This window comes from Tauraco erythrolophus, chromosome 2 (assembly GCF_009769465.1).
Source record: "Tauraco erythrolophus isolate bTauEry1 chromosome 2, bTauEry1.pri, whole genome shotgun sequence".
In the NCBI taxonomy this organism is placed as follows: domain Eukaryota; kingdom Metazoa; phylum Chordata; class Aves; order Musophagiformes; family Musophagidae; genus Tauraco; species Tauraco erythrolophus.
The window spans coordinates 44720746-44744070 of NC_141466.1; the positions used below are offsets into that span (position 1 = coordinate 44720746).

The 23325-nt window shown below is 37.2% G+C and overlaps 1 protein-coding gene across 2 annotated transcripts in view; it reads left to right on the forward strand.

The window, feature by feature from the left end:
• Nucleotides 1–23325, forward strand: part of COL21A1 (collagen type XXI alpha 1 chain) — a 91673-nt gene that overhangs the window by 33496 nt on the left and 34852 nt on the right. For both annotated transcript variants that reach the window (XM_086608315.1, XM_086608316.1), the window contains 5 exons: nt 1105–1158; nt 2033–2086; nt 3538–3591; nt 3670–3723; nt 7949–8002. In XM_086608315.1, coding sequence (XP_086464441.1) covers nt 1105–1158; nt 2033–2086; nt 3538–3591; nt 3670–3723; nt 7949–8002 — 270 coding nt within the window. The remainder of the gene's footprint in view (nt 1–1104; nt 1159–2032; nt 2087–3537; nt 3592–3669; nt 3724–7948; nt 8003–23325) is intronic.

A 23325-nucleotide genomic window follows, 5' to 3' on the forward strand; every position in this document is an offset into this window, starting at 1 on the left:
TGAATGTGTGACAGACCTCTCCAATGTGCTTAGACATGAATGGTTTTGATAAATACCACTGAGGCGTGTTTTCTTTTAACCTTTGTCTTAGAACTAGAAATAATACAGAAAAAAACTTCCTGAGCATAATTTACTATTCCTCTGTGATTGAAATATAGTAACCAAATTGAAATATATTGCTCTATATAAAGTTAGATCTTAACAGAGAGAAAACATTGTGATTGTTCAAAAATGATTTGGTGATTGGCTCTTTGTCCTGAGTGAAGTAGATCCTATTTACTGAAACAAGCAACTAAGCTTGTTTTTATTGTTTCAAGTCACATAGTGCTAAGTTAAAATTTGGCCTTTTGGTGTGATTGCTTAAGGGAGCGTGCAGACAAATTGTTGGATAAATATCTTCAGTACCAATAGTGAAAGTTTTCGAATTCCTGATATCTGACACCTGTGAGGGCAATAAAAAGAACTGATGTTGTGGCTTGTGTTTTCAATTGCCAACTGCTTTTACCAAAGTGGATTCTTTCTTCCACTGAAATGAGAACTCAGTTGTCAAAGTGCCCAAGTTGTTTTATCAGTGTATTTTTTTTTTATTATTTTTTAGAGAAAATAGTTAATACCTTATTTTTTAATACTTTCCTCATCCAGAGTAAGCTGGTGAGACATTTAATCAGGTCAGTAGCTCTTTGATTTTGCCAGTAAGAGCTAGGAGCAAAGCCATCCCAGAATGAGGGAGTTTCCTTATTCTCCAGGAATTAGAAGTGGATGGTAGAAGTATCACAGCTCCTACAGAGATTTTAAAAACTCTTTTCAAAGCTTTTTTCCCTCTTGTCAAAGCTAAATTGCTACTTTTGATTCTCCATAAGCCTTATTGAGAGATTACAGTAAAATTTATTCTAAAATATTTAGTGATTGTTTAATTTTTTTCTTTTATGTATTGAATCTCATTTAAAGTTCAACAAACTCTCGTCAGTCAGTGTACCTATGTTATGTAGTTGATATGGAGATATATAACATCTCTCCACTATTTGTTGATCATTGAGAATATGTGGTGTTGTAGTATATTACTACTATTTTAGATATAAGCATTTAAAATGTTTGTTCTTTTAGGGTGACCGTGGACTACCTGGTTTTCCTGGATTACATGGGATGCCAGCGCCGAAGGTCGAAATTAAATATTTCTTGTTACAGTATTCATATGTTTCAGCTTATGTTATAGTCTCATTTAAAGGAAGAATAAGTTTATTTACAATATTATGTCAAGGCATTTGATGAACTACATAAAATAAATAAAAACTAAAATAAATAAAAACTACATAAAATAAATAGGTATGATGCTGAAATTGAAGGAAGATACATGCCATGAGACTTCATTACATGTATATGAAGCAATGAAAACGACCTGTTTTTTTGTTTTTGTTCTGCTATATTATATTAATATATAGATTCTATATTAATTAGAACTTTGATTTTATTATGACTTAGAACCTTCTTCATCATAAATAATGTGTCAAAAAATACATATACAATTTTCTTGTAGTTGTTTGAGTGACAGCATTTTGAAGGATAGTTCTGATCTAACCCAATGAGTTTGTTTCATCTGTGTGTACCCCAAAACATTATCAACTGTATGTTTTGATCTTCTGTGTTAGTACTCAACTGAATTTACTTCTTAGTTTTTCCAAATTTGTGTTTTAAACTTTACAAATAAAGTCTTCTGAAGAGTGCAGCCCTTTTCAAAGAGCTGAATTTTCACTTAGGTACCTGCCTGTATTGAAGCAACCAGAAACTCAAAGTGCTTCAATTCAAAATAGAAGCATTAAGCCTGCAAGTTGTGGATTGTCTCACCACCAGCATTGGACATTCTAGGCTTCTACCCCAGGAGAGGGGTATTGGAAAATTCAATATTTGCATTTACTGTCTTCTTTTAATGTCAGATGGAGCTCTTTGCCTGCTTCATTTTATGTGTGCTATACATGTGTCTGTATATAACTACTTCTATTTTAAAAATTAACTTACTTGTACACATTTTATCTAGGGAGAAAGAGGCCCTAAAGGAGATCAAGGAGTGCCAGGAATATATGGAAAAAAGGTGAGTAAATTTATAATCATAAAGCAAAATCTTACTGGTATCTGTGGTGGGGTGACCTTGTCTGGCTGCCTGATGCCCCCCAGCCACTTTCTCATTCCCCCTCAGCAGTGCAGGAGAGAAAAGATAAAAAAGCTTCTGGGTCCAGGTAAGGACAGGGAGATCACCTACCAATTACTGTCATGGGCAAAACAGGCTCAACTCGGGGAAAATTAATTTAATTTATTGCCAGTTAAAATAGGTTTGCATAGTAAGAAACAAAGACAAAAACTAAAACACCTTCCCCCTACCCTGCATTTTCCCAGGCTCAACTTCACTCCTTCATGAGATGGGGAATTGGGAGGAGGGTGGAGTGGTCAGTCCATAACAATTCTTCTCTGTTCTCTTCCCTCCTCACACTTCTGCCCTGCTCCAGCGTGGGTCCTTCCCATGGGCTGCAATCCTTCAGGATAAACCTGCTTCTGCATAGGGTTTCCATGGACTGCAGATTGACTACCACAGCTCCACCATGGTCCTCTCCATGAGATTCTTTGCTCTAATGGCTGGAGCACCTCCTCCCCTACTTCTTCACTGACCCTGGTGTCTGCAGAGTTGTTTCTCTCATTTTTCCCCTCACTCCTTACTTTGCCTGTGTCATGTTTTTGCCCTTTCTTAAATAGATTTCCCCCAAGGCATCGCCATCTTGGCTGCTGGGCTTATCTGTGCGCTGTGGTGGGTCAGTTGGAGTTGGCTGGAACTGTGTCCTCTTCTCACAGAGGCCACCCTGCAGCCCCTGCTGCCAGCATCAGAGCACCTGCACCCAATACAGTATCATTTCTATTTTTATATTAGATGTATTCACAGGGAATTTAATTCTTCAGTCCTAACTGAGAAAAATTTCCACCAGAGTTACTGGATACGCTTATGTCTAGTAATATTGAACTCATACTCTGCTTATTTGGATATTTTGACAACTCCTTAATCCTTCTGTTAATGGATCGATGTAATTCATTTTAACATAACACAAGATGCTTATATTTTTTGCACATGTATGGAGTGAGGCTGATAGCTGCCTGGAAGGGAGATGTTGTTTTAATCCTCTATTTATATAAAGCAGGATGTGCTTGTATATAAATATTTATATTTCAGAGACCATATTTTGGTCATCCAAAGTAACAGTTACATTTTCACCTGTCCGTATATTTTCTTCCTGTATTTATTGGTCTAGAGTTTTAAGCAATTTGAAAGAGGGTCTGCATTCACATTTCTGTATTTTAGAGCATATTTGTGTTTCTGTAACAGGGAACAGTTATTAATTACTGATAGTTATTAATCACTGCCTGTGTTAAGAAAAGAACAGATCTTTCATATGTCTTCAAAATAAGAAGTAACAGATATGAATTATAGATTAAATATACTGAATTTTCAGCATAAACATTGAGCACTACTTACTTTTCGTTTGCCGTATTTCTCAGGGTTCAAAAGGAGAGAAAGGTGATGCGGGGTTTCCAGGAATGCCTGGGCGATCCGTAAGTTTTATGAAGACAGTTTGCCTTTAACTTCTGCTTGTTAATTGACTTACTGATGACTGTTAACCATTGCCACAGGGAGACCCTGGCAGAAGTGGGAAAGATGGATTACCGGGAAGTCCTGGTTTCAAGGTATGTACAAATCATAGAATCACAGAATCATAGAATGGTTAGAGTTGGAAGGGACCTCAAAGATCATCTAGTTCCAAGCCCCCTACCATGGGCAGGGAGACCCTCCACTACACCAGGTTGCCCAAAGCCTCATCCAACCTGGCCTTGAACACTTTCAGGGATGGGGCATCCACAACTTCTCTGGGCAACCTATTCCACTGCCTCACCACCCTCAGAGGGAAAAATTTCTTCCTTAGATCTAATCTAAATCTGCTCTCTTTCAGTTTAAAGCCATTGCCCCTTATCCTATCACTCCCTGCCCTTGTAAAAGGTCCCTCTTCAGCTTTCCTGTAGGCCGCCTTTAGGTACTGGAAAGCTGCTATAAGATCACCCTGGAGCCTTCTCTTCTCCAGGCTGAACAGCCCCAACTCTCTCAGCCTGTCTTCATAGATGTATGTTCATATTTTGCCAGTCTTCAATAGCATTGCTATTAGCCTAAATATACCCAGTTTATTCTGTGGAGAATTACTAGAAATTAAAATAATGTGCGTTACTGGGAAATGCCAAAGTTTACTGCAGTCAACGGGCAGACTTCATTGATTTCAGTTGGTTTGTGAGCAGGGACAAAGCTTTTATCAAGAGTTTATTAGTGATCATCAGAGATTGTTTATGCTTCGTCTCTGTTACCCTGTTTGTGCTTCTCTAACTCTGCAAATCTGTTAATGAGTTTTATGTATAAGCACGTGCTGCAAAACATACTTGTGTACTGTTGAGAAGGAAGTAATATTATTATTATTATTTCTTTTGAAGGGAGCTGGCTGAAAGTTAAGGGAAAACACCTTCAGTATTGGATTCATGTTTATGTTCTATTCTCTTCACTATGCAGTGCTTTTTGTATTTAGTTAGAACAGTTTTTCAAGTGGACTAACTATCTGTCTACTATAAAAGACTACAAGATCTTATATTTCTATAACATATTGCAGTCTGTGAGCTCACTGGATGTTTTGTTTACCTAGTTTTTGTTTGCACTGTTCTAATTTGTGAAAAGATGAACTTTAGCATTATCAATTTTAAGTTCACAGGAAAAGTTTTTATTAATATGCAATGTAGATGTTCAGTTGATCTAAAGAAGCTTTTTAGCAGCAGCTTTGTTCCTATAAGATTTTTCTTCACAATAATAAGGTGACCTAGGACTGCTCAAGATTAATGTTCCTTCAGAGTCCAAAAATGCCAGTGTACTTTTAAGTGCATTTGTCTAAATTCCTATTACTGTAGTGGGGGATCTGGTTCTTTCTTCCATTTCGTGACCATGCTTGTCTAGAGCAGTTGAGGATACCATGTGTGACATCCGCTGCAGCATGGAGATATGACACAAGACCTGTGAGACCTAAACAATCCCAGGCAGCAGCTGCCAACAAAGTGAATCTGACAGGATCCCAGGCTCGCTCAGGCTGAAGGGGGCTTTGTTTGGGGCATCTTCTGGACTAGCCTCTGGCTTATAAATGGGACAGCACTATATCCATACGAGATTGCTCAGCTGGGTCTTGATAACCTCTGAGGATGGAGACTGCACAACTGTGTAGCTTGTTCCATCCTTGAGTGTCTTCATGGGGAAAAGTTTTTCACCCTTATTTGCAGCAGGAAATGGCTCTACATGACTATGGGTTGACAACTGAATCAAACTCTTACAGTAAATGTAAGAAATGGAGCCTCTAAAGTAATTCAGCTGCTGACTTTCAACTGCTATAACTTTTGTGAGATCGCAGTCCTATTTGCTGGTTTTGGGTACCCCAGATGACCTGTGAGTGCCATTTCAGAAGGACACAGGTCTCCTGTAGGTGGTACCTGCCAGCCCAATGTTGGCTACCCCAGAGCACCTCAGATAGCACCAGGCATTTGTGATTAGGTAACTGAATCGAGCCCCTGTTCACTATAATGGGATCTTAGATCCATAACATGTCTCTAGACAACTTCAGGTAGAAAAACACATGTAGGCACCTTAATTTGAACTTAAAGTAAGGAGTTATCACGTAGAGCACTAGAACACTGTTATTCTAAAAATCACCCAACTTCAATGTATAACTAAGTATCCTGCAATTCAAAAATTTATTAGGAGAACACATCTAAAATAACAGCCTTTAAAAACTATGTTTAAAATTTAACTTTTACAGTAGGTAAACTCAATATTTCCTATTTTATTTGTTCTCCTTGGAAAGCCTAATGAGACTTTACTAAAAGGTAACGGAATAACTTTATTTTATGTCATATTGGTGTACTGCTTTTTTTTTTACTGCCCGTGAGTTTGCACTCTTAAAATGCGTTAGTAAAAAAAGTTGTGAATCTTAATTATGGAAAACAATATTTTCTTATTGCTTATTTTTCTGAAGTTAACTTCAGCAACCAGCAGCAGATTATTTCTACGATACTGAAGGACTTTTTTCTTTATTTGTTACTTGATTTAGTTTTACATACTCCTACATTAATTTCATTTTAATGTCCAAATCCCATTGATACCTGCCTACAAATTGTTATTATTAATATATATCTACAAAGGGATGTATCTCTGATACTTGCAAATACGTCAGGCAAACACAATTTAAGAGATATTCTTAAAACATTCAACTAAGTTTGTATCTATGTATGTAGTAGCTACCTGTGGTGCCATTAAAGTAGACAGAGGTCTAACCAGTAATGCCAGTGGAGCCTGGAGAGCAATTCAGCTCAAAGAAGGCAGACTTGTAGGTACTGGTTTAATTGCCTACATAAAAACATCTGGTGCATTTAAGATGCATTACTGTCCAAAGCATCCTAAGGGAGCTGACAAATATGACATAAGTCCTATGGAAAGCCAGTGCCTTTCTGGAGCGGGAGTAAGAACCCGGACAAGACGCCTTTGGGGGTCTCAAATATGACCAAATGTCTGTGTATGGGCAATGAAATTGAGCTTTTGGTGGCTGGTCAGCTGAATCAAGCGTCCATCAACTGTCTTGACTAGAATTGTGTTGGCTGTGATAAGAGCTTAGTTACCTACATGAATTTATTTCAAATGAATCCTGCCTTATTTTCTCTCTCCTTCCACATGTATTTACACACACAGATGTCTCTGCTAAGTTGGTGGAGAAATTCCTTCTAAATTAGATATTAGATTTTTTGCTCTCTGGAATTTGATAATATAGATAGATAATAGTCACAGTTGTTTAACATAAAATTTTAACTGTCACTGGTGGCCCTTTAGAGTGAAGTATTATGTTGATAAAGCATGAATTTGGAGAGTATTTTGATCTGTTTTTATGCTTGTAAACAATATGCAGATAATTCAGTATATTAGTTGTGTGAATCTGTGTACATTTAAACTGAAAGACATTTTCTTGACTATTTTCTTAATTTAATTATTGTAGTACAAATATGTGACATACTCATTAGTTTTTATTCATTTTATAATATAATAGTTAACAGAAGCCATATTCTTCATTCAAACATTTTGTCAGCTTGACTTCAACATCTGCTTGCTATAAAACATTGCTTCATTCTAGGTCTATAATCAAATTCAGAGCAGTAACAAACAGGCTGTCTTTGAAGGAAATTTCAGCTGAAGCTTTCTGTTGTCTTACAATATTCATTGTGGGAAAGAATGTGGAAAAAAGCATGGCTTGAAACCCAGATGCTACTCATTGTTACTTCAAGTCCAGTTTTTGTAATTTTAAGTTAATTATTACCAGTTTCTTTTACATAGAGAGATTGATCTTTGCATTTGTTTTATGTGCTTTTATTTCTGGAATTATTCTTCAAATTTTCAGAATATTTTTGGTATCACACATATTTTGAGTAAAGACATAAACATTTGATCATATCTGATGCTACTGTATTCTGGAGTGCTTTGAAATAGTTTTCAGACTATTAGTTGTACTAACAATTAGACGAAAGCCATTTATTACTATTTTATGTGCTTCTTCAACCAGTGATTGCTATTCTGATTCAAAAAACAGTTGTCTGTCTCTCAACTCTTTCTGCAAACTGTTTGACAGCTGTCTCTTGGACACAGCATGAGGGAATGTAAGATTGACAACATTCCTTACTATGTTTGAAACTGTTTTTGAAAGATGTTTGTTTGAAGCCTTGGTCATGTGTATTGGTTTTACATTTTACTTATATTAAAAGTAATAATTTACTATTTAAAATATTTTTTGTTATGCAAAGGAAGGGTTTTTTTTGAAGATTGTATTTAATGGTCTTTTTTACTTTAAAGGGAGAAGTTGGACAGCCTGGATCTCCAGGCCTGGAAGGACATCGGGGAGAGCCTGTAAGTGATTAAATTGCTGACATATCCTTATGTACTGATTTGTTCGTTATTTAATTTTTTTTTTTAGTTAATGGATGTTATACTTCATGTTGCATCCGTGTTGATTTCAATTGGTTGATACTTCCATTTTTGTAAAAGTGCTTATTTATTTTCTGGTGTTCATCTTTAAATTTGAATTTAGTAAAAGAAATAAACAGGCCTTTGAAGTCAAAGATGTCTTAAAAGAAAAGATTCTTAACTATATTGCTGTTATATTCCAATTTGTGTGTATGTTATAAAATTATGTCATTATTGACTTCTTTCCTATGGATAGAATGGTATGGCTAGATATTGATAGTTACACGAGGAAAGATTCTGGGTGTTTTTAACTCTTATTTCTGCAACATGGTGTATGTTCTTTCATATACTTGTTAATTGCAGTTTTAAAGTTTATTTTCTCACTATTTACGTCCCCCTCCCCTTTGTTCCATTTGATTGGTCTGTTACTTCCTTACTTCCTTGCATCTTGCTACAATGTCCGTTTCATCTGTATCCGTGTTCTCCTTACTTAGCTGGGGAACAGGATACTGCATTTTTGTTCTGCTTGTTTCCAAAGACTTAGTTCCTCTGTTGATGTTTGGGCACCTCCTCAGGGCAGCTCATTTTTCCTCCTCTTTTTATGTGATAGCAAGGCTTTGTCCTCCTTGTTTCCTTGTTTGGCTCCTTAAGGCCACCAGACTTTGCTTGAAGCAGAGGAGCCAAGATATCTGTAGAAATAACTGAAAGCTTTGAGTGCCAAGAGAGAGCCAGCTGTCTTCAAACCATCAGTAATTCTGTAGGCCAGGAGCCATAAATAGAGCTCAGTTGGTGGAACGCTGCCTTCCATATGAATTACATTCTGAATTACATTTTGAATTGTAAGATAAATTGATACAGCTTTATGCATTCAGAAGTTTTTTGTCGTATTGAATGTAACACCAATAGGCAATATGTGTTATATAGTACTGAAATCCGGTAGAGAGTTTTGGTAAGGAGGACATGGAAATATTGCTCCCAGTTGAAAAATTCTCAAGCTCTTTCCTTTAGATTTTTTATATATTCACCAAAAACTTACAAAAACACTGTGTAGACTGCAAAACACTGGGCAATCATTCCCAGGAGACTTTCTTCCCGCTTGGCTGGCTTAAGTGAAAAACACACATAATTCCTCGCTTGGCTTTATTTTTTGTTTTTCTGCCCCAAATAACTGTGAGATGTATTAACCTTTTACAGTGTGTGGTATCTTCAGATGTAAGAAAGACTGAAAGTGAATGTTAATTCAAAACCGTAAAATACAAGTGAAGAGGTTTTGGTATATTTTTAGTTAGTACACTGTAACAAATGTGTTGAGATAATAGCAAGGCTTCTGTTATTTTTCCTAGCCTTGTTTTGTCTCTTTTTATTTTTAGAAAAAAATGTTAGTTAATCGTTGTGATTTTTTAAGAAAATTAATTTAAAAAATAAGGAGAAGGCATTTCTGACCTAGGGAAAACTAGGTATTTGATACTTTAATGGCTCTATTTCTAATCGGATAGTCTGACCTAAATCTACTAAAGAAATACATTCTGCTTAAAAATTAATATAAATGCTTCACAATATAACATTTTAAACAGCAATATAAACTCCTTATTTAAGTCCCATACTTTAAAGAAGAATGAAGTGGCAGAGTAAAGACATTAAAATCACTACAAAATCTTTTAAAATCACCATAAAATAATACAGAGGAAGACTTCCAATATATGAACAACTACAAAAGATTTACATAATCTTTACAGGGCAGGCCAGATTGCACTATATGCTTTATTTATAATCAATGGAGGTTCTTCTGAAGAGCAGAAAGTCTACATGCTGACCAGGAAATTGGCTCAAGGTAACCAGTAGGAGATGTAAGACACCTCCTCATACCTGCTCATCTGCCTCTATTGCTGGAGTAGCACCAGACTGCGTGTGCAGATATGGTCCTCCCATCTATTCAGAGCCTGGAGAAGAGGCAAAGGGCATTTCTGTACAGCAACTTTGTGGTAAAAGTGTGTGCTTGGGCTGTGCAAAATGAAAGCTGTCCTCAGCCATGGGATATGTGGGCTCCCCTATTTAAGTAGAGGGTAGTTGACTTTCATCTGATGGAAAGTGAGCTGGATTGTGGGGGCTGTGAGGGATGTCTTGTGCAACTTAGTGCTTCTGTTGTTTCTGTTGTTCTTCCAATGTGTATTTGATGTATAACATGTAAAGGCCTCCTCTCTGGTCGTCTTCTGTGCAATTCAGTGTGATCTTCTCTGGCGGGATACCCTAGTAGTGAAGGTACTGGTGTGGAAGAGAGGGACTGACCTTTGCTGTGCCCTCCCTGTGATAGCCAAATAGTTTGCCTAAGCTCAAGACAGGCCTTGGATGGTACTGTTGAAACTGTAGGACTCCATATCGTTAACCAGCGAGATGCAACTGTGGCCCTGGGACAGCTCAGCGGGTTGCATGGATACCCCACCCACACAAACATACATGCAAACAGTTTTTGTTTCTTCCATTCAGCCACATTAGTGTTAGACATGGCCTAATTTGTTAAGTTGGTCATTTTAAAAACAGCCATCTTATGATCCCGCTTGCTTTAGCAGATAAAAAGAGCATAGTTGCAAAATGAATGCATCCTGAGATGACACCTAAGAGGCAACTGTCTAGGATGGAAAGCACAGCTGAGCTGAACTCACATTGCCTCCAGACTCTTAAGAGGTGTGGTTATTTTCTGAACAACATACTTTCTGGTATAGTATTACTCTTATTAATCTCTAGATTTATGAACAGGAAAAAGTAGGTTGTAAAGCTAAGTGAATAATTCCAAGTGACGGGGTTGTTTTCCCTCAGTAGTACTATTTGGAACTTAAGTTAGCCAGGCTATCTCAAGCCTACCCACTTTGTGTAAGAATAACATTTGACAGCAGAGACAGAATAATTTAGATAGCATTTAGTAAAGCTAGTACTCAAGCTCATTTTACTGATGACAAAAATAAGCCATGCTGTCACTTGAGTAGTTTACTGGCTAGTCATCTATCTTACTGATGATAGACTGTTTTGATAAATATGATTCTTTGAGGGGCCAACTGTCTAAAGGATAGAATAAATCAAGCTTTATTTGAGCTTAGTTTCAGCCTGGCTGTCCTTTTTAACACAGGTAGAGTTTTGTCAGAGTTTGGTTTCAGTGTTAGACTTCTTTTTGTGTTTACAATCGTGCAGACGGGAACTCTGAAGTGAGTGCTTTTGGGTGAAGCTGACAGGACGTTTATAGCACTCTTCTAGGCTGAGCATATACTGTCCTGCACAAGTAATATGTCTGAATATTTGCAACTGCTCATATTTAGTCTCCAGAAATCATTTTTCAGAAGTACAGCTGTAAACACTTAAAGTGGTAGAGGTTGCCCTTAATATTTAGGTCACGTCACAAGACCTCAGATGTGGCCTCATTTGTGCCAGCACTAGCAGCATAACATGGCTTTCAGCTTCTGACCCGACTCCCACTGTTATACCTGTGCTCCTGGTTTGTCTGTTGATCTCCAATAACTGCATCAGGAATGCCAGATCTAGATCAATGCATTCTCTGAAAAATGTGTGGTTTATTCTAGGGTATGGTAACAGAATTCTTTTTGAAACGTGTTCAAGATGCGCTAAGGATATAGAAATCTCCAACAGAAGTTGCTGTATTTTCCTTCATAAAGCAGAAGTCTTTAAAATGCAACATAAAATGCATTTTTGGGTTAAAAACTGGCTGGATGGCCGGGCCCAAAGAGTGGTGGTAAATGGGGCTAAATCCGGCTGGAGGCCGGTCACCAGTGGGGTTCCCCAGGGCTCAGTACTGGGTCCAGTTCTGTTTAACATCTTTATCAATGACCTGGATGAGGGGATTGAATGTACCCTCAGTAAATTTGCGGATGACACCAAGCTGGGAGGCTGTGTCGATCTGCTCGAGGGTAGGGAGGCCCTTCAGAGGGATTTGAACAGACTGGATCGTTGGGCTGAGGCCAACGGCATGAGCTTTAATAAGGCCAAGTGCAGAGTCCTTCACTTGGGGTATAAAAACCCCAAGCATCGCTATAGGCTCGGGGAGGAGTGGCTGGAGAGCTGCCTGGAGGAGAAGGACCTGGGGGTGTTGGTTGACTATCGGCTTGATATGAGCCAACAGTGTGCCCAGGTGGCCAAAAAGGCCAATGGGATACCGGCGTGTATCAAGAATAGTGTGACCAGCAGGAGCAGGGAAGTGATCCTGCCCCTGTACTCGGCACTGGTGAGGCCGCACCTGGAATATTGTGTCCAGTTTTGGGCCCCTCGCTTTAAGAGAGATATTGAGCTCCTGGAGCAAGTCCAAAGGGCGACCAAACTGGTCAAAGGGCTGGAAAATAAAACTTATGAGGAGCGGCTGAGGGAGTTGGGGCTGTTTAGCCTGGAGAAGAGGAGGCTGAGGGGAGACCTGATTGCGGCCTATAAATACTTGAGAAAAGATGGTGGGGAGGTAGGGGAAGGGCTCTTTACATTAGTGACGGGTGATAGAACAAGAGGAAATGGGCATAAGCTTAGTCAGGGGAGATTCAGGTTGGATGTTAGGAAGTATTTCTTCTCTGAAAGGGTTGTCAGCCACTGGAATAGGCTGCCCAGGGAGGTGGTTGAGTCCCCATCCCTGGATGTGTTTAAGAATAGGGTGGATGAACTACTTGAGGATATGGTTTAAAGGGGATTAGGGATGGTTGGACTCGATGATCTCTAAGGTCTTTTCCAACCTAGAAATCTATGAATCTATGAATCTATGAATAGAAACTGGTATAGCCAGGTAGCCTGTATATTTGTAATGCAAACCTGAAGTTAATGTAGTTCTACTGCATCTATAGCCGTGCTGAGATCTATAGAGACAGGAACCAACGAAAGAAAACTCCTGACTTAGTTATATGGTAGTATGCAGAACAAAATATTTTTTTGGTGTTTTTTTTTTCTTCTGTGTGCCATAAAATAGTTCCCTGTCTCCGTTATTATACGGTGTTCCAGATCTCTTCACTACGAACATATTTGCTTTAGTGGAACCCTTTGAGTGCAACACCTTCATAGAATCATAGAATCGTCTGGTTGGAAGAGACCTTCAAGATCATCGAGTCCAACCATTCACCCTGCACTGTCAGGGTCCCTAAACCATGTTCCTCAACACCGAATCTAAACAGTTTTTAAACACCTCCAGGGATGGGGACTCCACCACCTCCCTGGGCAGCCTGTTCCAATACTTCACAACTCTGTAAAGAAATTCTTCCTGATATCTAAAGAAATTCTTCCTGGTATCTTCCTGATATCTACCTTGAGGCAAGGTGACTTGTTAAATAGTCTTATGTTCAGTGTCTCTTCTCTTTGTTTGCAAAACAGACACAAAACATAGAACTATGAGCCACTGTGTTATCTGCATACTGACAATATTCCTTAGAGATCCTGTTCTCGGAACAAATGCCTGGCAGCCAATCATAATAATAATATAGGAGATAATGATTTTTTACTTATTTTACCCACATTTACTTCTTAAAATGTAAAAGTAGCTGATTCTAATGAACTTTTTTCTTCTTCAGTACAGCTTTACACATATTATATCACTGTCATTTCATAAACTGAAAGATGTAAATGAACAAATATTTTGAGAATGGAGGAAATTCTGAAATATTATATTTTGCATATATTTACCTGCTGCAAAAAAAAATTCTTTCACCCTTTTATGCATATAGCCATGTGTACATTCTCATGAGAATCACCGAGGAGAGAAATATTGACACCACAGCCACCGTATTTGAGTGAAAAATGCGAAATGAGTGAATGATGTGTAAAGAGAAACACCTTTTAAAAGATTATCTAATATAGTTAGATGAGATGTGCAAATTTCAAGGTGTTCAGGTCACGCTTCAAGTCTACAACAGAATCATAAAGTAATTTTAGCATGTATTAAATACTCATTCAAGTTTTATCTTGCCTTAAAGTAGGCACTGCTATAAAATAGTGCTCTCTTTATAAGTAATATATTTAGAAGAAATTATTTCTTGTCAGTCTTTAAGAGAAAAGTGATCAGGAGTCTCAGCAAACTGATTGGTGTGAGTCTGTCAAAATTCTTAGCTTCAAATCTAATATTCGTGCTTTCCCACTAGTCTGAGATACCTCGATAGTAGCAGCTGAGCTCTGAACACTGATGGCCTGCTTTTCAAAGATGCCAGCATTACAGTCATAAGGAAAGTAAGGACTAGTATTTGCTCTGTAAATGATTTCTTGTGGGTCTCAAAAGAATACCTTATTTTTGTTGAAAATTCTGACTTTGACCTGTAAATACATTCATGCATAAAGTGAAATGGTTATTCAGATGGGGTGGTTATTTTTACATAAACAGCTGATACAGTAAGACTTTGCTAGGCTTATGCCATACATTATTGTTTGATTACATGTAGGTTTGGTTAGTTGAATTAATGTTTTAGTGATTGCTTCTTTATTTCTTCTAATTTCTGAATTGTTGGAGTAGACAGGGCAGAGTCTTGCTGATGACTTTCTGATTGCTGAAGCTACTGTAACAGATGATGTTAGTCTTTTTCTCACTTGAGGAAGGGGGAGATGACAGCTTTAACAGGGCAATACTTCCAATAATCACTCTTTAATTACACAGTGCTTGCTGTAAGTTCAACCACATTTTTTATACTGAATGCAAGTTTTCTTGTCATTTACAACTTTTAGGCCCACTTTAGGTGTATATATTTTTAACAGCCTTTATTTGCAACCTAGGTTATCTTCTTCATTCTCACTGACAAGTTATTTTAACTAAATTTGTTCCATATTACGTTTTCAGCAGAGTTAATTGCTATTAAGAACGTAAATATGAGAATGGTGCTGTAATGAAACAGGTAATTAAAGACTTCTGAAACTTCAGGCAGACTGGTCTGAACTACTCTATTATTCCCAGTTGACAAAAATAATACAGGACATGACAGCACAGTTGCTGATCCAAAGCGTATTGAAGTCAATGCAAAGGTTCCCATTGAACTGAATCTGGACTGAGGCCACAATAAATGCTGTAATAAACTTGGACCCACTGACCTAATGCAACTTGGAAAATAATGCCTGCTTTTCTAACGTGTAGATCTAACAGTTCTCTCTCATGTAATTCTCACTTTCTGTGTGTTCCTCGTGATTTCTAATTTTAAAATTTCTATCTTCACACACTATGTAATTACATTAATTATATTAATTTTCTGTAATTATATACTATCTTTTTAATTTTTATTTTGTCTACAGAGACTTAGGAAAGTATTATTTTTGGATTTTTTCAGTTAGTACTACTTCAAATTTGATAACTTTGGAAAATCAAGTGGAGAAAAGATGTCATACCTTGCTGCCATTTCTTTAAAACTATTTTCTAGATGCAATGGTAAGAAATGCAAGTTCTTAAAAGATGTAAGGAAATACAAAAGGAGCTGCCGTTGTAAGCCTATTATGGACACGAATGGTGTTTGCTATAAATAGTTATAAACAGTACTCAGAGTAGTCTGTTTTATGCTTGCATGCTCTAGTGACCTTTTTATGGTGACGCTGGCACTTTTCGTAGTAATTCATGTGCTGACAGAAGTTACATACCAGCGTTCACCTCCATTGCAGCTGGTTTGTAAACATAGAGATAGAAGTACCTCTGATCAATATGTGGTACTAATTTAGAATCTCCCTACTGACTTACTGAGTCGTATTACAATAAACAGATGCTTGTCATTTGTTAATACGTCTCTTAATAATTTGTTAATCTTGCGTAAATTAAAAAATCTCTTAAAACAGCATGATTCTGAAAGAATTGTCCTACAGCAAACAGTTGAAGGTGCAACATTGTTAAAGAGTGCAGCAATTATCTTCTAAGCACAAAATTAGTGATAGTACTTATTTGTATTCCATGAGTGATTCCAGTGAACTAGTCCTGTTAATACATAAAACCGCAAACTCTTCTGAAAAGTGGAATTTCTTCTATGCATCAAAATTATTTTGGGTATTTATTGGAAATTTTCATGTAGAGACTTTAAACTTGATATTATACTTATTAGTTATCTATAGTAGAAAGTGAGCTTTAGTTCCCAGATGAAGTGCTTTGGCATAAGCTTATACTGCCTGTAAAGTAAGAGCTGTGACACACAGTGTTCCAACTGTGTTTTTTCCCTCTGAGAGAATGGTCACGTTCACCTCATACTGCAGCTTCAGCTGTCAAGTTCTCAGCTTGGCTAAGATGGAGTCTAGAGTTCTGGTATGAAAATAAAAGTGAATCACTTTGGCTGTAAGGATGTATACAGTACACATCAAATATCCTTTCTTGTGGTAATCCTACTCAAAAAAGTTTGCTCATTCAAATACTTGTGTATTTAGGAGGCTGGAGACCTTCCCATTGGTTGCAGAGACCGCAATATGCACATGCTTACAAACATCACTACTTCTTTTCTGAGTACCAGAAACTAGATTTTCTTAGTATTAAGATTGCAGTGGGCCTTTCTATAGAGATGATTTATCAGTATTTTAACATTTTAGCTGTACAATTTGACTTCCAATATATTTTTAAGTGGGAAAAAGTTAGTTTACTATAACTGGTTATCATTCAAAAGCATTTCCCATGAGTCGTTTTATGTTATTTTGAATAAATGATGTACAGATGCATTCCAACTATATTAGCTAACATACTACTGCTTAGACTGAAGAAAAGAAATTCTAAAAAATTATTGGACTTGATCAAGTGGAGATTTTTGAGGAGTTAAATAGACAAATACACACAACTGTAAATTGATCTTGTATTCTTTATCAGAATTTTCTTTACTCCTAAATCTCAGTTAAAAATGTGTTTGGTTGCTGAATTGACTCAGATTAAAGAATTAAAAACTTTCTAACTCAGATAAGCTACCCAGAGCAAACCAGACTAGATTCACACACACCCCTACACACACAGAGATTATATAGTTTTAAGTTCTTGAATCATTCTTTACTTTCCCTGTAAATTTATGTATTTTTTTGATCTAATTTGATCTGATCTCATACTTTCCAGGCAAAATGGGTTAATTCACCCCACTAAGGAAGTGAAAAAGGACTCATTTGCATTCTTTTGGATCCATCTGATGTCAATACTTAAGGCATTCCTGAACTTATGTGCTAATTTCATACACCCAAGAAAGGCTTTTCTTGAAGTAGGAGATGGTTGAAGAGAATGTTTGGACTGGTATATGTTGGGTGTTGGGCTGACGTCTGCCATTTTAGTGCCAGGAAAGTTGGTGTTTATACTTCTGGTAAACAGTGTTTCACAGATGTGCTGATTAATCTTGAAACAGCAACATCTCTCCATTACTCCTGCCTTACAGTTTTCTTCTTAACACCCACAGTTTTCAAGGAACACTTCAAGACACTGTCAAATCCTTCAGTAAGACAGATAACACATTGGAAATTACATCTTTAGAAAAATGGATTTTGTGTATTCCTCAACAGAAACATTATGCCTAGGATCAGAAAAAAAAAAAAAAAGAATAGTGAAATACTTATGAATTTGAATGAACTTTGGACAGCCAAAGTATTCAACAGTCCCTATTGGGTGGCAGTATCATCACATGATTTTGGCCTGATTTAGTCATGTATGCATCACCTTTTAACCAAAATATGATATGACTAAGTATTTGAAATTATTGAAGTAACATTTTTGCAGTTTATTGGGAAGAAAGAGCAAAAAATGAATAAAACTTATTTTTAAAGGAGAAAATAATTGACAACCAGTGGAGTAAATATCTCATTTGTGGATTGTGGCAGAGGAGTTACAAGTAAGTAGTATGCAAGATATTTTTTTCTCTTTGTGTTTAAATATTTCTCAGCAATGCCAGCTTTATTATTTATGTATTTGTCTATACTAATTTTTCACTCCCACACATATTACAGAGGTAGGATATAAAAAATACCTCAGTTTATAGTATCGTACTAATACAATTAAAATATATTTAGTAACAATAATTGGTCATTTAGATAGTAGACTTTATGCAAAAAACCAAGGCATAGAACATAATAGTCTACCAGATTATAAATAAGAATGTCATTCTTGCATCGCTTTCATCTATAATTCACAACAATCGTGTTCAAGATTATTGCTCACCCACTGTGTTCAATCACACAGAAAAGTGTCATGTATGTTTGACTGTGTTAGACTGCAAAATTCATGAATGTGCAATTAATATGTGCCTGTCCTAAGTGGCAGGTCACTAGACACTGTGCTTACTGTGGTCTTTCATTTTGTTGGGTCTCAGAAGCATGCTATGGAAAATCAAGATGGATCTGGATTTTTTGGCATTGTTTTAACATATGCTCAAAATGGAAATGTTTTGAATATTTAAATAATTGTCAGACAATAAAGTTTTAGCTCTAAGAGAATAATTTGTGGTAAATAAAAGCAAAGCATATGTAGATCTCCCCCCCCCCCCCCCTTTATGGTGTATAAATGCAAAATTGAGACCAAACTTTTTAAACTGTACGTTGGTAATTCCATATAGTCACTGGCAATGCTATAGGAGCTAATGCTTCACAAATGCAATTTCTGTTTGTGTGTGCAATTTCATATTTCATTTTTAGGCCACACATATGATCAATTGTCACTGGGCTGTATCATTGCATTTTGACATAACAGTAATATAAAGGGTGATTTGAGTCTTAGTAGTGTTGCTCGAGGACAAATTCCTAGATGTATTCAAATGTTGCTCCACAGAACACAGGGACGTGGTGTTTCAGGTTTCCAGGGAAAGCATCCTCTTCTTGATATGAATTGTGTCTCTGTTAATGTTCATGCTAGGGAATAATCAAAAGAAGAGATGTCTGAATGCCTTTCGTATCCCCTAAATATTTTTATCTTCTTTTCTTAATACATTTTGAACACTAGGAATTAGCATTTTGATTTACAGCTTAGGTAAATATCTACTGGAGTTTCCAGTGGCTCTGGAGATGAAACAGAAACTCCCCTCAGCTGATTGCTATACTTAGAAACGAAACATAGGCAGTAGGCTATGAGTGAAGAAGATATTCTGTTAGAATGTAGTAGCCATAAATATTTATTATTTCAGTTAATTTCATTTACACATTACTCTTCTATTCTGTGCTTCTCAACATATTTACGGTGAGTTATTTAATGACAAGCAGAGAGAAGATTACCAATAAGATGTTTGGCTTTCCTTCTTCTGATCCAACTTCAGCAGGGTAGTAACAAAGTAGCCAGTTTTCTTGCTAATCATGGTTCTTCAACACATGAGACAAGCCAGAGAAAAGATTTACTGTAGCTATATCCTCAGGAGGTCTGAGTTACAGTTACAGCCTTCTTCAGAACTGTGGTCAGGGTGGTGGTTTGAAGCAATCTAGCTGTGTCAGGGCATCTGGGCATCTGGTCTACGGTCTATACTCTGATAATGACCCATAACGGTTTTCATTTCACCTCATATAGTCAAGTAGACATATTTAGACCATCTCTGTTATGGTTCTTCTCTGATATGAAACTAATGTCTGCATAGGATTATTCATCCCATTATGAAATACTTGTCTCAAATAGAAGGGGTGATCTTTTTTCTGAAGTTGCCTGTTTCTTTTAAGTGGCTTAGACAGTTTATAGATTTTTAGATTAGTTAAAGTTAGTTGAATTGAACTCTTCCAGAAAATGTGGAAGAAAAAACCAAAAGGCAGGGCTTCTTTGTTATTTTTGTGTTCAAGTTGCAGCTGGGCTGACAACGTATCAAGTTTCTTGTTATCCTCGTTCCACGTGTCCTTCATTGCATTATTCTTGTGCAGTATGCTCGGTTAGGGTCATATGTGAAATGTTCAAGCTAGATTGTCACATACTTTTTAGTGTAGAAATAGGAAGAGATACAGTGAAGTTAAATAAGGGAGGTCTGCAGTATTTGTGAGCCTTAAGAATCCTTTGATCACAGAGACCACGTTAGTCTCGCTTACACTGAATACTCTTGCTATAAAGAAGGTGATCAACTAATAGTTTTGTAACCGAGATCAGTTGGTTCACCTCCGTTCAGGAAGCAATGAAGACAGTCGCCATCCACAAAGAGCTTTAAGCCTGAAATTGAGAAGTTGATACTCAAGTCTCAGGCACTGAATTAGATTCAGTGCTAGCAAATTTGGGGAAATTTGATGCAGTTAGTGTGTTCATTTTTGTTATCTTTACTTTTTAAAATTACAGTGAATTGAAGCTATGGGAATTCTTTTCTAAATACAGGTTGGCTTCCCATCCCTAATGAAACAAAAAACTAAACAATCTTTATTCAGAGTGAATTTAAATTCATTTGTAATGTTTAATTAATGTTTCTGCTAAGGTCGAAATACCATAATGGTGCAAGATCTCTCATTCCCAAACTGAAAAAAAAAAAAATTATAAAAATACATAATTTTTCATTTGTACCACATTGTGTCGAAATTTTCATTATTACGTATGTTATGATCAACATTTATTTCTCTTCAGATAGATCATTTAAAATATCATATATTTGTGTTTAGACATTGTTCTAAAAAGGTTAAATATCACAAATCAAATAGTACTCTGGGCTAATGAAGCACAAGGCAGGCAGTGGTTATGATCCTGTTGTTAGGTCAAGCTTAAAAAGAATTGACTTTAGTGTTTTAACACATTTTACTTTTATTGGACCAATATGGAAGAAATTACTACAGGACCAGCAAAACCAAGGTTATTTCATCCACTAAGACCAAGAATGAAGAAATGTACTACAGAAGTATTAATCCATTTAAGAAAGAATCTTTAACCTTACTGTGCACATTGATTTTTGCTTTAGTATTTAGCTTTAATTAAAATTAGTCTTAGTGATTGCTACATGAGTCAAGGTGTGATTTTCCATTTTTGTGCTCTGGAAGGCTTTGAGCCCTTTCTCTGCACCAAATTTTATTAGCTATTCCTTAAACACACATAAGAACTCCAAGCAGGCTTAGAGTAAAGGAATTATCAGGGAACTTTTTCTCTGACAATGGATAAGAGTATGTAGAAAATGATTGGTTTTGTGTTTTTTTTTTTTTTTTTTTTCCTATTATTTACTGCCAGATTCTGTATGTCAGAGCTTTTGGAACTTCCTTAGCCAAAAATGCACTCTGGCCCATCCTACTTAATAGCCAGCAATGGACCAATTTTCTAGTAATTTTACAGTCCTTTTTGGAACACAGTTTTACTGTTTTCATTTGCTACATCCTGTGACAAGTTTCACAGTGTGCACCATATGGAAAACATGCATGATTTGTTGTTAAACCTACTCAAAGCTAATTTAACGGAGTGGCTCCTTACTACAGGAAAGGGAGATGGCTGAAAATCACGTTCATCCGCATCAGCGTGACCTGTGTGAGCAGAAGGACATGGACCAGTTGGAGAGGGTCCAGAGGAGGGCCACGAAGATGATAAGAGGGCTGGAGCACCTTTCCTATGAGGACAGGCTGAAAGAGTTGGGGCTGTTCAGCCTGGAGAAGAGGAGGCTCCGGGGTGACCTTATAGCGGTCTTCCAGTACCTCAAGGGGGCCTACAGGAAAGATGGGGAGAGGCTGTTCAGGAGGGCCAGTTATGATAGGACAAGGGGTAATGGTTTTAAAATAGAGGGAGGTAGATTCAGATTGGATATTAGGAAAAAATTTTTTACTATGAGAGTGGTAGAACACTGGAACAGCTTGCCCAGAGAGGTGGTGGATGCTCCATCCCTGGAGACGTTCAAGGCCAGGTTGGACAAGGCCCTGAGCAACCTGATCTAGTTGGAGATATCCCTGTTCCTTGCAGGGGGGTTGGACTAGATGACCTTTGAAGGTCCCTTCCAGCCCTAACCATTCTATGATTCTATGAACTGCGGTTCTCGTAGTGTCACAGCTGGGCACGTTGGGTCCAAGGAGCAGAGCAGCAGTCGGTGCCCTTCAAGGAGGCTCTGCCATCCTCAGCCTGCCCTCTCTTACATGTGCGAGGTCCTCAAATTTTGAGACCCATCCATAATTTTCTCCATAATTTAAGTAGTGGAGAAATTTTAAAACATTTGGAAGGCATGTAACTGCTTGAATATCAGAGTGTTTACATGTAAGTGTCAAACATGAGTCAGTTTGTCAGCTGTCAGAAGTCACTGTAAACTGTTTAGGCAGATTGGATGTTGGTTTGCACAGTGCGTAAGGCTGGTGCCTAGCATGGCAGGCAGAGGGAGGGCATCGTGATGTCCCGTGCAGGGCCGGGGGCTCGGGTTTTGTCTGGCCACCTTTCGATTCACAAAGATTTGACAAGTCTGATACTCGTATTATTTTGAAGGGTATTTACAAGAAACAGTGACGCTGTTTCAGCCTGTGACAGACATACACAATTTTAATTTTCTATTAGTATTTCCAGCTTTCAAATTACAGTTTTCCAAGATCTGTGTTGTTGGCAATGCAACAAGGGTCACTGTGTTCCACATTTAACATGTGTGTGTTTTATTTTTGATAACTGATTTGCCAAAAAAAGTGTTTGCAAGCTCTGATCTTATAACTACAAAGATCTTAGTAATGCTTTTTCCTTTCCTGCATTTAATTTAAAGCTGCTATGCTAGTTCAGTGGATGCTCATTATGTCTGTGGCAATGCTTCTTTGTATTTAGCCCATTTTAATTTGTCATCAATTCCAACTACTCAGTAGTAATGGATGCAGCTTCATTGAATTTCTTTTTCATATATTTTGCTGCGTTCCGCAGTAGAAAACTTTATCCGTTATCCAAATTGGGTTTGTGTCTTTCATTCTGTTATTATTATCAAGGATTACCAAGGATTTGCTGTAATCTTTTAAAAAGTATCTGGACCGTTGTACTCCAAATTATGGCTTGACTTGTACTTTTTTATATAACTCCATTAAATCTCTCATGTATCATTAAGTGTGGTTTTTCAAGTAAGGATGAGTAATACATAAGCAGTCGTATTTTTCAGGTGTTTAAAGGGATCATGGGAACATCTGGGTAGATAGATATCTTTTGTGAATCTTGTTCTATTGCTGTAATTCACATAATGTCCTTTAGTGTCTTCCCAGAATCAGAATTGCAGATTTTTCAGTGTGCAAGGAGCCATTTGATTGAAACTTAGTTCAGAGAACTCATATACTCTGGAAAAAACATCTTTTTATCAGTAAACACGATAATCATTTTTATCTATTTTAAACCTGATCCTTCAGCACCATTCTGGCAGTCTTCTTAAAAAGCCTATGGACTTTTTAAGACTGAAACTCTGATTACAGTTTCTCAGTGCCTTCCTGGGAGATTTAGTGTAAGGCTTGTG